The sequence below is a fragment of the Micromys minutus genome (genome assembly GCF_963924665.1).
Source record: "Micromys minutus genome assembly, chromosome: 2".
Classification (NCBI taxonomy): domain Eukaryota; kingdom Metazoa; phylum Chordata; class Mammalia; order Rodentia; family Muridae; genus Micromys; species Micromys minutus.
The window spans coordinates 96,723,096-96,736,909 of record NC_137971.1 but is presented as its reverse complement, the minus strand read 5'-3'; the positions used below and the strand labels follow the sequence as shown (position 1 = coordinate 96,736,909).

Sequence of the window (13,814 nt, the reverse complement as noted above, 5' to 3'; positions counted from 1 at the left end):
ATCTAACCTCCCACTTCCTTATGTTGTAAGACCCCGAAGAGTCTGAGCTCAGGAACACAACCCACAGAGCACAATTAGACGATAGACCAGTTCAATGGCAAGAGGTTTTAGTCCATGTACATGGGGTTGCTCGTCGCAGGGAGAGTCAACCCCAAACTCAAAAAGCATACATCTTTTATACTTTTTTGTGAGGAGGTGAACTACTATTTTACCATTGGTCAGCAGTATAATTTTCAGGAAGAGAGGAAGGGGGGAGAAACTTTGGCAGTAAGGTTGTTGACGATTTGCATTCTCCTTGAAATTCAGTTACAGGGAGGGGTAGGGGAGCTGTTCCTAAAGCAGTCATTTTTGTTTTGTCTTAACTCAGCTTGGTCAGTATAGCCTGACCTATCCACTAAAACTTTAATTTTACATTTTCAGAAATTTGTTTATATATTTCAAAACTTTGAGGGGTTTTGTCCTTGTTTTGTTTCTCAGAATTGGGTGATTAGAGCATGAGCTAATTATGACATGCGTCAGGACCCTATCTAGGGCTTTCTAGAGGGCTATCAGTCAGTATATTCTGTGTGTGTTTTTTTTTTCCTGAGAATTACTCTGGGCCATTGTTTTTATTTGTCAGGCACAGGCCGAATCTCATAGACTTGAGATGACTGGAAAGTCTCTGAGTCTGACTTTAACCATTTCTGTATCTTTAGGGTCTCACATTCTAAGAATGGGGTGTTTTGGAAAAGTCTCAGAGCCCCTAAAAACTTTGTTTTTTACATCACTTTCCATTCCCATATATGTTCCCACTGTACCAGGGGTCTGCTACCATGGATAACTGTAACATTTGGATGTGTTTTCAAGTTTTCCTCATTACACAGAGAAATTTAGGTTTTTGGCACAGATCCCAACATTCAGGTAGAGGCCAAAGGATCAGAAGTTAAAGGGCATCTCTGACTACACAGTAAGGTTGAGGCCAGCCTGGGCTATGTAAAATCCTGACTAAAAGGAAAATATAGCCAGCAAGATGATGGTAAAAGGTATCTGCCACCTGCGCTGCCACCTGAGTTCTGTCCCCAGAACTCATGGTGAAAGTCAAGAACTGAGTCCTGGTATCGGCATGTACAGTGTGACACACACACACACACACACACACATACACAAACACACACGAAACAGGTGGTTTTAAAGCCACATGTCTGCACTTTCACTACATGCCAGGGAAGAAGGGGTAGCTGAGTAGAGGAGGAGCAGAACCCTGTTTGGTTCTGAATGAGTAGGAGGACAGAGAGGCTGGGAGAGACAAGGCCTTCTCAGATTTAGGCGCAGCTCCTTATAACAAAGACTTCCCCCCAAGGTGGTCCTTGATGGAGATGGTCCTTGATTACCCAAACTGCTTTATTTGATGGTGAATGTAAATGCAAACATCAAACTCCAGGAGAACCCAGGATTGAAAACCTTTGCCGGAAGGAATGCCCAGGAAGGGAAGCTCATTGGTTTAACACCTATCTAGACCTCATTGGCATGGAGAACTCCAGGTTTTTATGCTACATGACCGACTGTCATGGTTCTCTCTGAACCATGGTTCATGGTTATGCATTCCAGATCAGGAAGTTTATCAGGAAACTCCCCTCAACGCCTATCATTCTCAATTCTGAGATTTCCCTGGGTTTAGGCTTAGCCTTACCAGTTCTGTCTGGTGGTGTGGTCTACTTTCCCACAGGCCTCTTGTCCTCTGGATCTTACAACCTCCCCAGCTCCTCCTCCTTGAAGTTCCCTGAGTTTTAGGTACAGGAGTTGAACCACAGATGCCTTGATCGGTGCTGGTTACCACAAATTGATCTGTCCGCCATATTTGGCTTCATATTCCTTTTCCTATTCAATGTAAGTCAACCCTTGGAAATGGTTTGAAAAGCAGGAAGATACCTTTGGCACAGGCCAGTTCCTGGGTTTCAGTGTACCCTGGACATTCTTTTCTAGGTACTGTACCCATGCTTCTAAACTTTGCAGAGTGGGTGTCCCCACACCCCAGTCTGTCTCTCTGTCTCTGTCTCTCCCTCTCTGATACAGGGTCTTACTATATAGTCCTGGGTGTCCTGGGACTTTCTATGTAATCAGGCAGGTCTCTAATTTACAGATATCCACTTGCATCTGACTCCCAAGTGCTGAGATTCAAGGCATGGACCACTATTCTCTGCCTATGACAGTCTGTTTGCTTTTTATAACAAATGTCTAATTTTGAAAGCTATAGGTGGCTGTAGTTTAGTGGCCATATGCTAACCTAATATGGGCAAGATCTTGGATTTAATCCCTGACACCAGAAGGAATATTTAAAAAGTTACTAAATAAATAGAAGTGTGATTTTAAGATGGTTTTGAAATACAGAACTAAGCACAATCAAGAGCTAACAAGACAGCTCAGTGGACAAAGACTTGAGTTCAATCACTGGGACCCACATGGTAGAAAGAAATAACCAACTCTTGCACCTATACACAAAAATAAAATGTAATTTTTTTTAAATTAGAGTTTGGCATGGCGGCAGAGGCAAGTGGATCTCTGTGAGTTCAGCACCTATAAAGAAAAAGGTGGGGGTGTGGGGTGTGGCAATATTAGATACCCAGCTCACAAGTGTGTACTGCGCTTCCAGAGCGCCGAGCTCAGCATTTGGCACCCATGTGGCTCACAACTCTAGCTCCAGGGGGTCTCATGCCCTCTTCTGACCTCAGTTTACACACGCACAAGCACATAATCCCCACCACCCACAACTTAAAACTAAAATAATTAAAGTGATTTACAGCTGGATGTGGTGGGGCATGACTGTAGTCTTAGCACGTTAGCAGCAGAGTCAGGAAGATCCAGAGTTCAAAGTCAGCCCCAACTACATAGCATGTTTGGGGCCATCCTGGGAAACGTGAGAACCTGGTTCAAAGAACAACAATAAAAATAGCACACGAAGAAAAGGCAGCCCGAGTTTGTACAGATTTCACACCATGCAGCGTTGCAGGTTGAACCTAGGGCCTTATTTATACGTGCTAGGCAAGCACTCAACCAACTGACCTACATCTCCAGCTCATAGAATACGTATCTTATCCAAAAACTGTCCCTGAGCACACCTACCATGTGCACTGAATATGATTACAGATGGAAAGGGGTACTGGGAGACACTGATTGATAAAGGAATTTGTACATACAGGAGGCTGAGCACGAGGCATGGTTCATTAAGCACTTTAACAGTATTGTTTGTGAGCCTAGAGAGATGACTCTGGTAGTTGAGAGTCCATATTGTTCTTGCAGAAGATCCCAGCTTAATTCGTACCTACATCAGGTGACTCATAAACTACATGTAACTATTCCAACTCCAGGGATCCAGTTCCCTCTTCTGATCCCTATGGGCTATGGGACTTACACACACACTTAAAATATTTTTAATCTTGTTTGTAAGAAAGAGATAAGTAGCATTTTCCACACTACCCGAGGACAGGTCCATACGGTGTTGTTCTTATTCCCATAGTAACTTAAAAGGGAAACTTACACAATGTCCGGAGCCCTTGACATCCTGCAGATGAAGGAGGAGGATGTCCTCAAATTCCTTGCTGCAGGAACCCACTTAGGTGGCACCAACTTCGACTTTCAGGTGGAGCAGTACGTCTACAGGAGGAAAAGTGGCTGTATCTACATTATAAATCTGAAGAAGACCTGGGAGAAGCTGTTGCTTGCAGCTCGCGCTATTGTTGCCATTGAGAATCCCGCCGACGTCAGCGTCATCTCCTCCAGAAACCCTGGTCAGCGAGCTGTGCCGCCACAGGGGCCACTCCAACTGCTTCACACCTGGGACCTTCACTAACCAGATCCAAGTGGCCTTCAGGGAGCCTCGGTTTCTAGTGGTGACTGATCCCAGGGCTGACCACCAGCCCCTCACAGAGCCTCTAATGTCACCCCGCCCACCATTGCTCTGTGTAACACAGACTCTCCCCTGCGCTATGTGGACATTGCTATCCCGTGCAACAACAACGAAGCTCACTCAGTGAGTCTGATGTGGTGGATGCTGGCCCGGGAGGTACTCCGCATGCGAGGTACTATTTCCCGTGAGCTCCTATGGGAGGTTATGGCCGATCTTTACTTCTACAGAGACCCAGAGGAGATTGAGGAGAAGGAGCTGCTGCTGAGAAGGCTGTGACCAAGGAGGAATTCCAGAGTGAAGGGACCGCACCGGCTCCTGAGTTTACTGCTGCTCAGCGTGAGGTGGCTGACAGGTCTGAGGGTGCTCAGGTGCCCTCTGTGCCCATCCAGCAGTTCCCCACACAAGACTGGAGTGCGCAGCCAGCCACCGAGGACTACTCAGCGGTTCCCACAGCGCAGGCCACGGAGTGGGTTCGAGCCATCACTGAGTGGTCCTGAGCTGCTCTGCAGACACCTGAGCAAAGGGGGGAAAGATGGAAGGAAAATAAAGTCCCTAAAGGAGGAAAAAAAGAGAGAGAGCGATAAATATCCTCATTTTTCTAAGGCGGCATGAACCAGAACCAGGAGAGTAAGTTGGCTTTCTCTTTTCTTATTTCTTCCCCATCTAACTAGCTATGTTTGCCTAGGATGCAGATGAGACTCTCCATCCTCAGCACTCTCTTGTTGGTCTATTAACACAAGATCTTCCTGTGTTGTTCAAGGAGGTCAGCCTTTTTTTTTTTTTGTTATTGTTCTTAGACAAGATCTCACATTGTCCAGCCTGACTTTGGACTCACTAAGTAGCTGAGAAAGCTCTGAAACGCCCCATTACCCTGCTTTCATCTCTCAAGCGCTGAGACTACAAATGTGTCAGTATGTAAATTTCTTTTAAGTTTTTTCCTTTAAAAAAAAATCAGGCTGAGGTGGTCCAGTGTGTAAAGGCACGTGTCACCAACCGTGACGGCCTTCATTTGATCCCCAGGACCCACGGGGTCGAGGGAGAGGAAAGAAACCCCTAAAGTTGTCCGTTGTCCACCACGAGAGTTCCACGGCTCATATCCACATGTGCAGACTGTAAGGACAATTTGTTGTAAGTCTCAGGTTGAGGCCTACAGGAGAGTGGGGGTGATGTGCCGAGGCTGGGAGGGCGAGCTGCATTACAGAACCCTACACAATAGAGAAACTGAGTCAGCATGTTCAGAACAGAGCTATGTATGATAGTGTAAATGTGTTTGTCTAATAGTTTAATTCTTCAGGATTCTTTGTGGAGAACATTTTGGTGGATTTAAAAAAACACAAATTTAAAACAAACACTATGAGAAAAAGCAAAACAATAACAAGAAGCCACTGTGTGAGCTGTATGTGTGACCACACACCTGTTGTCCCAGGGTGTGGCAGGTAGAGGCAGGAGGTCATGGGTTCTTAGCCAGCCTCAGCTACGTAGTGAGTGTGATGCCAGGTTGGCTTCATTTTTATTATGTGCCTTTGTTCATCTCTGTGTGCATATGGCCAGAGGCCACAGGAGGCATACGAGCCTCTGAAGCTGGAGTTACAGGAGACATAAGCCAACCAAGCGGGTGCTGGTCACCTGGGAGATCGGAAAGCACTCTTAACTAACCACTGACTCCATTTTTCTTAAAGTGGAAAGGGTTTTTACGCCACACCCCTGCCCGTGGTTTGTTTTTTGTTTGATTTTGTTGGAAATGGGGTCTCACTCTGTAGGCAAAGCTGACTTCAGTGTTTGGAACTCCTGTTTACTTAACCCCTAAGTGTTGGAATTACAGGTGTGAACCAACACATCCTGCAGTGTTATGTTATTCTATAGGACAGATGATAAAATGTATAATTACTGGGCCATAAGGTGTGGACGTTCAAATTATTTGATGCATGGAATCCATGAAAATCCTAATGTATGCTTTCTCATATAATTTTTATTGAAAATTTTTTACTTAAAATATTTCAGTTCAGGGGTGCTTTTTGTTGGCATAACAGAGTCCTCTTGGTGGGCTGGAGGTAACCAGGGTGGTACAGGACTAATCCCAGCACTGGAGGTGGGGTGGGTGAAGGACACTTATTATTAGTTTGAAGCTATCCTGGACAAAACAGCAAATTTCAGGCCAATTAGTGCTAAACAGAGATATGGAAAGACCCTGTCCCAGCCTTTGTCAGGTAGAAGTCAGAGGTTAACAGGGGAGATGTAGAAAGGGTGTCACTTGAGGAGGGCACTAATAGGAGACTCTGGCCCCGGTTCTTTTAAGCTTCCTTCCTCCCTACCAAGACAGGATAATTAGCTAGCAGGCTCTGTGGGACCAAATGAAAAAACCCTGAGCAAATCTCAAGCAGGAATAAATAATTTCCGATTCAAACCAGTGTTGAACAAAGATACAGGGGAAAGAGAACCATTTGAACTTGGTGATTATGTAGCTGTAGTAAAAGTTAGGTGGACTCCCAGACCGTGTAAGTAGTCTCTCTCTCTCAACCACCGTCTGCACATGCTGATGTGACTGTATTGCTTTTATGTATTGTCTGTTTCATCTATTTTAAGCAAGGACTCCTTAATGACAAGAATGACATACTGCTTGCCAACTTCTAGGGTTACGGTCACATACTACTATGATCTTAATAGATTTGCTCACAGGCTCCAATGCTTTTGTCTGTGTGTCTTACTGGATTTTTCTCAAAGAGTACAGATATGGCGACTCTGAGCTGGTATTTAGCACTCATATCTTTGATTCGTATACATTTTCAGTATCAGGAAGGGCTTTCAGAAGGGAGCTGCTCGAATATGGAAACGACCTTTATTTTTGGTAGGTGAGCAGAGAGAAACTAGCAATCGCTTAACAGAGCGTTATGAATGCCTTCTTTCACTCCTTAATTCTTTAGGGAACACTTCCCACAGCAATGTACATAGACCTGAAGGCCCAGAGGGAACCATTTTAACGGACTATCACCAGAACTGAATCTCAAGATTAGGTTAAAGGATTCGCTCCTGGCCTTCTCCTAATACTCTGCTGCTACCTTACCTTAATTTTAGGCTTTGGAGGTAGGCTGGGAAGGGAGTAACTGCAAATGAGCTGCTGGAACCCCAGAAATAAAGCTTTTATGGGCTTTCAATAAATGAACTAGGCATCACGACCACGTGTATGTGTTGAGTTTTGGATGCTAAAATAATCCTTTCTGAAAAGCCATGGGACTGGGGGCAAGTGGGTGAGAGACGATTTCGTATAATTGAGCTAAATAAACAAACAAATAGCAGTATTTCCCAGTCTTTGCCTACTGTGGGTTCTTTATTGTACCCCTGCACTGGGTTGGTACCCCCACCCCACCCCCATACCCTCATTTCAATGTCAGCGCAAGCCAGCACTCTTTGTGGGCCACTTAGTAGCCCGGAACCTCACGTGCAGAGGTTCCTGAGGCTGCGCGCACAGGGAAGTTTTTGAGTGCTGCACCGCCGTACGCTATGCCCTTCAGCCCGGAGCTCGGAAGAGGACGGTAGTTGGGTCGTGGCGTTTGTAGTCGTGGTTTTTCTCATAGTTGGAGTCGAGGTCAGACCTCGCGTGGAACCCGCATCAATATGATGAGCGGACGGCCGGGCCATGAGCCCTTAAGATTCCTGCCGGATGAGGCCCGGAGCCTGCCCCCGCCTAAGCTGAACGACCCACGGCTTGTCTACATCGGCTTCCTGGGCTACTGCACCGGCCTGTTGGACAACTTTATGCGGATGAGGCCTGTGATGAAAGCAGGTGAGGGCTGCGAGGCGGTCCTGCCTGGAGGAGGAGCTGCAGGGTTGCCCGCTACGGTCAGCCTCCGGGATCCGTGCTTTTCCGGGCCTTCCTGCCTAGATGGGAGCGCCTGTCTTTCCCAGGTCGTGCACCCCCTCTAGAGTTTTCAGCACCGAGCCTAGCCTCATTAAACAATAAAGAAAGCCAAGTGCGCCGCAACAGGAATTCTAAACCCCACAGTTAGTCTGTGAAGGACTCAAGAGGGGCTCCTCACAGTTCGCACTGCTGTCACCCTTAAGAGCATGATAGCAGTAGGATTTTAAAAAAAGAGAAAGTATTGTCACTATCGAGGGCGCTGCAGAGTTAAAGCATCTTGCCCACGGTCACGTGGCTAGTTAAGGAGCGGAACTTGTATTGGTGTGTGTTCAGAACCAGAGCTTCTCAGACTTGGAGTGCATAGAAATGATATACTGATAAAATACTGGTTTGGTTCATAAGGTCTGGAGAGGGGACTAGTGTACAAACTCCAGAAGCCACAACTGCGGTTGTCCTGGAATAGGAGACAGTCAGTAAACTAGCGAGCTGTATATTCTAGTTTGTCATTGGCTTCCCGTCAAGATGGATTAGACCTGACTGGGTAGCTGTGCTAAGAACTGTAGAGTTCCAAAGATTCACATAGAAACAAACTAACTGAACTGACTTTGTTATATTTCTTCTTTGTGTGTGGTTAGGGCAGATGACAACCTGAGGGAATTAGTTCTCTCTCCAACACCATGTGAGCCCTGGAGATTGGACTCCCCAAGTCAGACTTGGTGGCAAATATCTTTATCGTCTCACTAGATGTGAACTTAACTTTGACTATTAGGCAAAAGTTAAAAGAGCTTTGTAGGTCTGGGAAGGGGTGGGCCAAAGGCCTTCTGAAAGTGGGTGCATTTGATTACTTAGTTGCAAGATTAGGGCGATCAGGTTGTGGAAGTTATAAGATGATGGTAGTTTATTTTCTGGGTGGGAAAGACATTAAAACTTTTGAGAGCTGAGGAAGTTCAGTGGTGAAGGTCAGGTTTGTCAGCGATCTAAACCATCAATTGGAGCTAAGGACCACAGTTACACAAGAAAGCTAATGAAATGGTTTCCAGCCACTAGGAATCATCCCAGCTAACCATCTGTTATTAGACATGAAGGTCAGCATCCATGAAGTCTCAGATCAAATACTATTGGAAGCCACTATGTCTTGGAAATGCTTATGTGTACACTCTCTGCTCTCCTCTCCCCTCCCCCCCGACCCCGGAGTGTGTGTGTCTGCCTGTCTGTCTATCTGTCTGATTATGCCTAAGCTTGTTGCTTGGAAACTACATGGTTTTATTTCATTGTTTCCTGACTGTCACTTTGGCAAGTCATGTGGTCCCTCTGCCAGTTCCCTCATCTATCAAGTGAGAGTAATAGATCTTTGTGTATTTGTTATGGCCATTCAGTGAGTTCTATAGATAAGGTACAGAACACACAAAAGGCGCTGAGTGAGAAGGTACTGACTGAACTTTTCTCTGGTCCAGACATCCGGGTATTTGTACTGAGTACAGGGAGAAGTAAGTCAGCCAGAAATACAAATCAATATGTGTTACTGATCTTGGAGTGGTAGATGCATGCTTAGATAGAGATAGCGAGATGGAATACCTTGGGAGAGTGAAGACCTACAGATGTGAGGAAGAATGTCCCACAGGAAGTACAGACTGGCTGGAATGTGGACTGTGTGTCATTTAGTGGCACCTTATTGCTTCCGGTTCAGCTTTTCTTCAAGAAGCTGGAGACGGGCATATGCTTTGTGCCAGGCAGGTGGTGCACACCTTCAATCCCAGCACTAGGGAGGCAGAGACAGGCAGGTCTCTTTTCATTTGTTCTGTCTGGCCTACAGTGTGAGTTCCAGGCCAGACAGGCTATACAGAGAGTGAGACCCTTCCTGCAAAAGAAAGAGAAGAGCGTATGCTTTGGGGTGTGATGCTGTGTCTACCCGACTAGTGATTTAATTCCGAGGAAACTCCACTTCTGTCAGAAGTGAAGCAACATTCAGACAGCACTTAGGACTAGGAGTCAGAATCCCTTGAGCATCCTTGTTGTTTTGGAGACAGCAGTGCTGGAGATGTTTCCTCTGCAGCTTTTACTGAGCATGTACGGCATTGGTCTAACTCAGTGTTCTTAAACCTTTTCCACCCACAGCATATTTCTGCCGATAAGTTTTTAAGTAAGTCCCAGTGTAGAGGAGTTTTTTGTTGTTTTGTTTTTGAGCCAAAAATCTCAATATGTAGACTGAGTTGTTATGGAACTCAGAGGAATCCACCTGCCTCTGCTTCCCAAGTGTTGGAATTAAAGTTGCTCACCACCATGGCCAGTTATATATTAAATAGGTATATGAAACAAATATTTACTGATAACAAATCATAAAGGAGTTTGTTTTAAAACAGTTCTTTTTTTAGTCAGTCAACAGTTTTCCTTACTAGTTAGATTTCTCGTCACTAGGATAGGTATCTGGCTAAAGCTGCTAGAGGGAAAAGGGTTGTTTTAAGGGAACTGGAAGAAAATATAGCAGCTGGGCATAGTGGCTCACACCTTTAATCCTTGCCCTCTGGAGACAGAGACAGGCATTTCTCTGAGTTTGAGACCAGCTGGGCTACATAGTGAGGTCCAGGACAGCCAGGACTGTGTGATGACACCTTGTCTAGGGGGAAAAAGGAAGAGGAGGAAGAACAAGAAAGAGGAGTGGCAGTTACCCTGCCAGCACTGCTCACGTCTGAACAGATCAGGAAACAGATAGGACAAGACCTGGGGTCAGGTTATAGGACTTCTGGCCCTCAAAACCAGTGACACAGGTAGAACCAACCTCCTAGAGCTCCACAGCCTCTCAGAACAGTTCCACCAACCGGGGACCATTTCACATTTAAACCGTGTACAGTAACGAGTGTGACCCATGCATGGTGCTTCTGGAGACTTGCGGGAGTGGGAAAGGAAATGAATGGTGGGTTTGGACAATAGCCTTGGAGAATATTTAGAATTACAGACAGTGAAGTAAACTTATAGCATCTTTTTTAAGTTTGTAAAAAATACTAAATAGAATTTCTTCTTATTCTATTCCCTGTCGTCTGTGTTTTAAAACCCTTGCTGGTAACCACTTCAAATTAGATGGCTATAAAGTCTAAAATTAGATGTTGTTGATTTTTAGCGTGATGGTGTTAGTGTACCATATGTAAATAGCATGTTTAGGTTCATCAATCACATAAAGAAAAGAAAGGGAAAGTGGTTGTGGGGAAAACCACAGAGGAAAAGGAAGCCGAGGGAATGGGAACCTGGAGAAAGGCCAAGCTGTACCTTAGGAGTTTGGGTCCTGGCCTCAAGTGTCTAAGACATGTGTAAGGCCTTCTGCCAAGAAGAGTGGGTCTTTGTGTAGCTCAGTGGCACATTGGAGGGCGTGGAACACTGACTTACTATGGCTCTGAGAACCAGTCTGGGAATTACTGGCTGTTTGAAGCAGGGGAACCTGAAGCCTCCAGTTCCAGACCGAGAGTATCTGTAGGATGGAGAGACGGTTCAGCCGTTTGATTCCAGTGTTCACATGGTGGCTCACAAGTGCCTGAGACTTGAGTTGCAGAGAGTCCAACAGGGGGTTAGACCGGCACAGGCTTCTGCATACATGTGGTGCACATAAATATAGACTTATATACACATATACACAAAATAAAAATAAATATTTTATTTTTTATTTAAAAGAATACCTTATTTTTATTGCTTTTCACATTCTCCAAACCACCTTTATATACATTTTATCTTGGTTTGTGTATTACTAAAATGAGAAAGATAGAGTAGATATGTTGTTATTTGTTGTTTTTTTGAGACAGGGTTTCTCTGTGTAACCCTGGCTGTCCTGGAACTTGCTCTGTAGACCAGGCTGGCCTTGAACTCACAGAGACACGTCTGCCTCTGACTTCCAAGTTCTGGTATATGCCACCACTGTCAATCACGTATTTTCTGTTTTTAGAGATAGTAAATGTATTTGTCCAAAGGCATTCATTAATTTAATAAATATAAATTAGGTGTTATATCCTGATTGGTATAGCCAGGTGAATTAGATGCTTGCCTTGGTGGTAGAGACAGGAACAAATTATGATACAGTTGATAAAAGAAATGAGTTCGTCCTTTGAATGCCACAAAACAGGAAAACACTGTAGAGGCATTGATATTGGAAGCTACAGTGTGACGGTGCAGTTGCTGAGCACTGCAGGTACCAGCGAGTTGGTGCTTTAAACAAACAAACAAACAATTTTACTGGGTTTTTATATGTCTACCCACTTCCAAACCTTATTCAACCCTAATCCCTGCTCTCGGCTAATGGCTGTGCACAATCTGAAGTGGCCCCACAATTCTCACCATGCCAGTACAAGGTATTTCACAGAGAAAGTTTGAGTGAGGGATAAGGGGTGACTAGATGAAAGCTCTGGGGTAATCTCCCTTTAGGGGAGAAGAATGTGGTACTCAGGGTCTGAGTGTAGGAAAGGCTGTAAAATAAGCCAATTCAACTCTGTGGGGAGAGCACTGCTGTTCTCTGAGATGGAGAAAGGTGTGGAGAGGAAAGAGCTGAAGTACAAGTTCCAGCTTAGGCTCTGTGAGACCCTGGGGAGGGTGTAAGGGGGGGTGGACCCTGGCGGGAGGAGGTGGGACCCTGGTGGGGGAGCAGGGGAGTTGTTCTTTCTTTCCTTCCTTCTCTGTCTCCCCCCCCCCCCCCCACTCTCCCTCCTTCTCTCCCTCCCTTCCTCCCTTCCTTTTTTGGTAAAGAACATTGGCAAGAATAATGTAAGAATGCGTCTGAGTATAACATAAAAATGTAATTCTCTATGCACTTCGACTGATTATTTTGCTTTGGGTTTTGCAATTACAGGTTTGCATCGCCAGCTTTTCTTTGTTACTTCCTTTTTCTTTGCTGGATATTATTATTTAAAACGTCAAGACTATTTGTATGCTGTAAGGGACCACGACATGTTTGGATATATAAAATTACATCCAGAAGATTTTCCTGAAAAAGGTATCTCATGTTAACTGAAAAATGAAAAACCCCATTGTTTACTCTGTCTCATTCTCCCTGGCTAATGTCCGTGCCCGTGGCTCAGGTACTGGCAGGTGTATGGATCTGAGCATCTTCTTCTGAAGACTAGACTCTCTTGAATCCATGTCTTTCAGGAGAACGTATCCATTCAGAATGGCCCCATCCTCACCACCCAGTCACATTCCAAGGCCCCCACCTCTTAACACCTTTGGGGACTGAGTTCTGGCGTGGATTATGGATGACACACATTAGCAGGTTCCCATAGTCAGATGAGTTGGGTTGCTTTTTTTTTTTTTTAATATAGCCTTATTTACCTAAGTTATCATCATCATCATCATCATCATCATTATTTTATGTGTGGATGTTTGCCTGCCTGTGTGTGTGTATACTGTGTAAGCTAGAGGAGGCCAGAGAGAACATTGTATCCCCCAGACACAGCTGGAGCCACAGACACTCTGGAAATGGAACCGGGAGAGCAGCCCGTGCTCCTAACTCCCGACCCCGAACCTTTATTTGTTCAGTGTTTGAATGCTGAGGACAAAGCCCAGGGCCTCAGACACTCAGCAAATGTTCTGCTCCTGAGCCACATCCTTAGCCCAAGAACTAGAATTTTAAAAGTGTAACTTTAAAATTAATAGTTTATGATTCTTTCACAGAGAAGAAGACTTATGCTGAAATTCTTGAGCCATTCCATCCAGTGCGTTGAGTCTTCCAAAGGCTTCTTTCTTCCTCTTCACCACAGCCCGGATATGTTCTGAATTTTATGGGACATCTTTCTGTGACAGTGAAGTTTAGGTTAATATTTTAACACCTGGAATTAAAATACTTATTATGAGTCCTCTGTTTCTTTCCTGTTTCTGTTTAATTGTGTGTGTATGTGTGTGTGTGTGTGTATACTTGAGTGCGGGTGTGTACATGTGGGTGTGTGCATGTATGTAAGGTTGTGCAGATTTGTACACTTGAGTATTCAAGGAAGCCAGAAAGGGATATCAGATGCCCTGGAACTAGATTTATAGGTGGTGTGAACTGCCCAGTGTGTGTGCTTGGAATGGAATTCCTGACCTTGTAAGAGCCGGTATATTGTG

The 13,814-nt window shown here is 45.0% G+C and overlaps 1 protein-coding gene and 1 pseudogene across 2 annotated transcripts; both read left to right on the top strand.

Annotated features, from left to right (window-relative positions):
- Nucleotides 1-3,517: 3,517 nt before the first annotated feature.
- Nucleotides 3,518-4,380, top strand: LOC308417783 (small ribosomal subunit protein uS2-like; annotated as a pseudogene). Its single transcript has one exon. The product of its transcript is annotated as a small ribosomal subunit protein uS2-like (transcript).
- A 2,993-nt stretch (nt 4,381-7,373) lies between these two features.
- LOC308416511 (NADH dehydrogenase [ubiquinone] 1 subunit C2) lies at nt 7,374-13,564 on the top strand. Its single transcript, XM_080911529.1, has 3 exons — nt 7,374-7,664; nt 12,565-12,708; nt 13,386-13,564. Exons 1-3 carry the CDS (start codon nt 7,496-7,498, stop codon nt 13,433-13,435), a joined length of 363 nt encoding a protein of 120 aa, XP_080767655.1. The 5' UTR covers nt 7,374-7,495; the 3' UTR covers nt 13,436-13,564.
- The last annotated feature ends 250 nt before the right edge of the window (nt 13,565-13,814 follow it).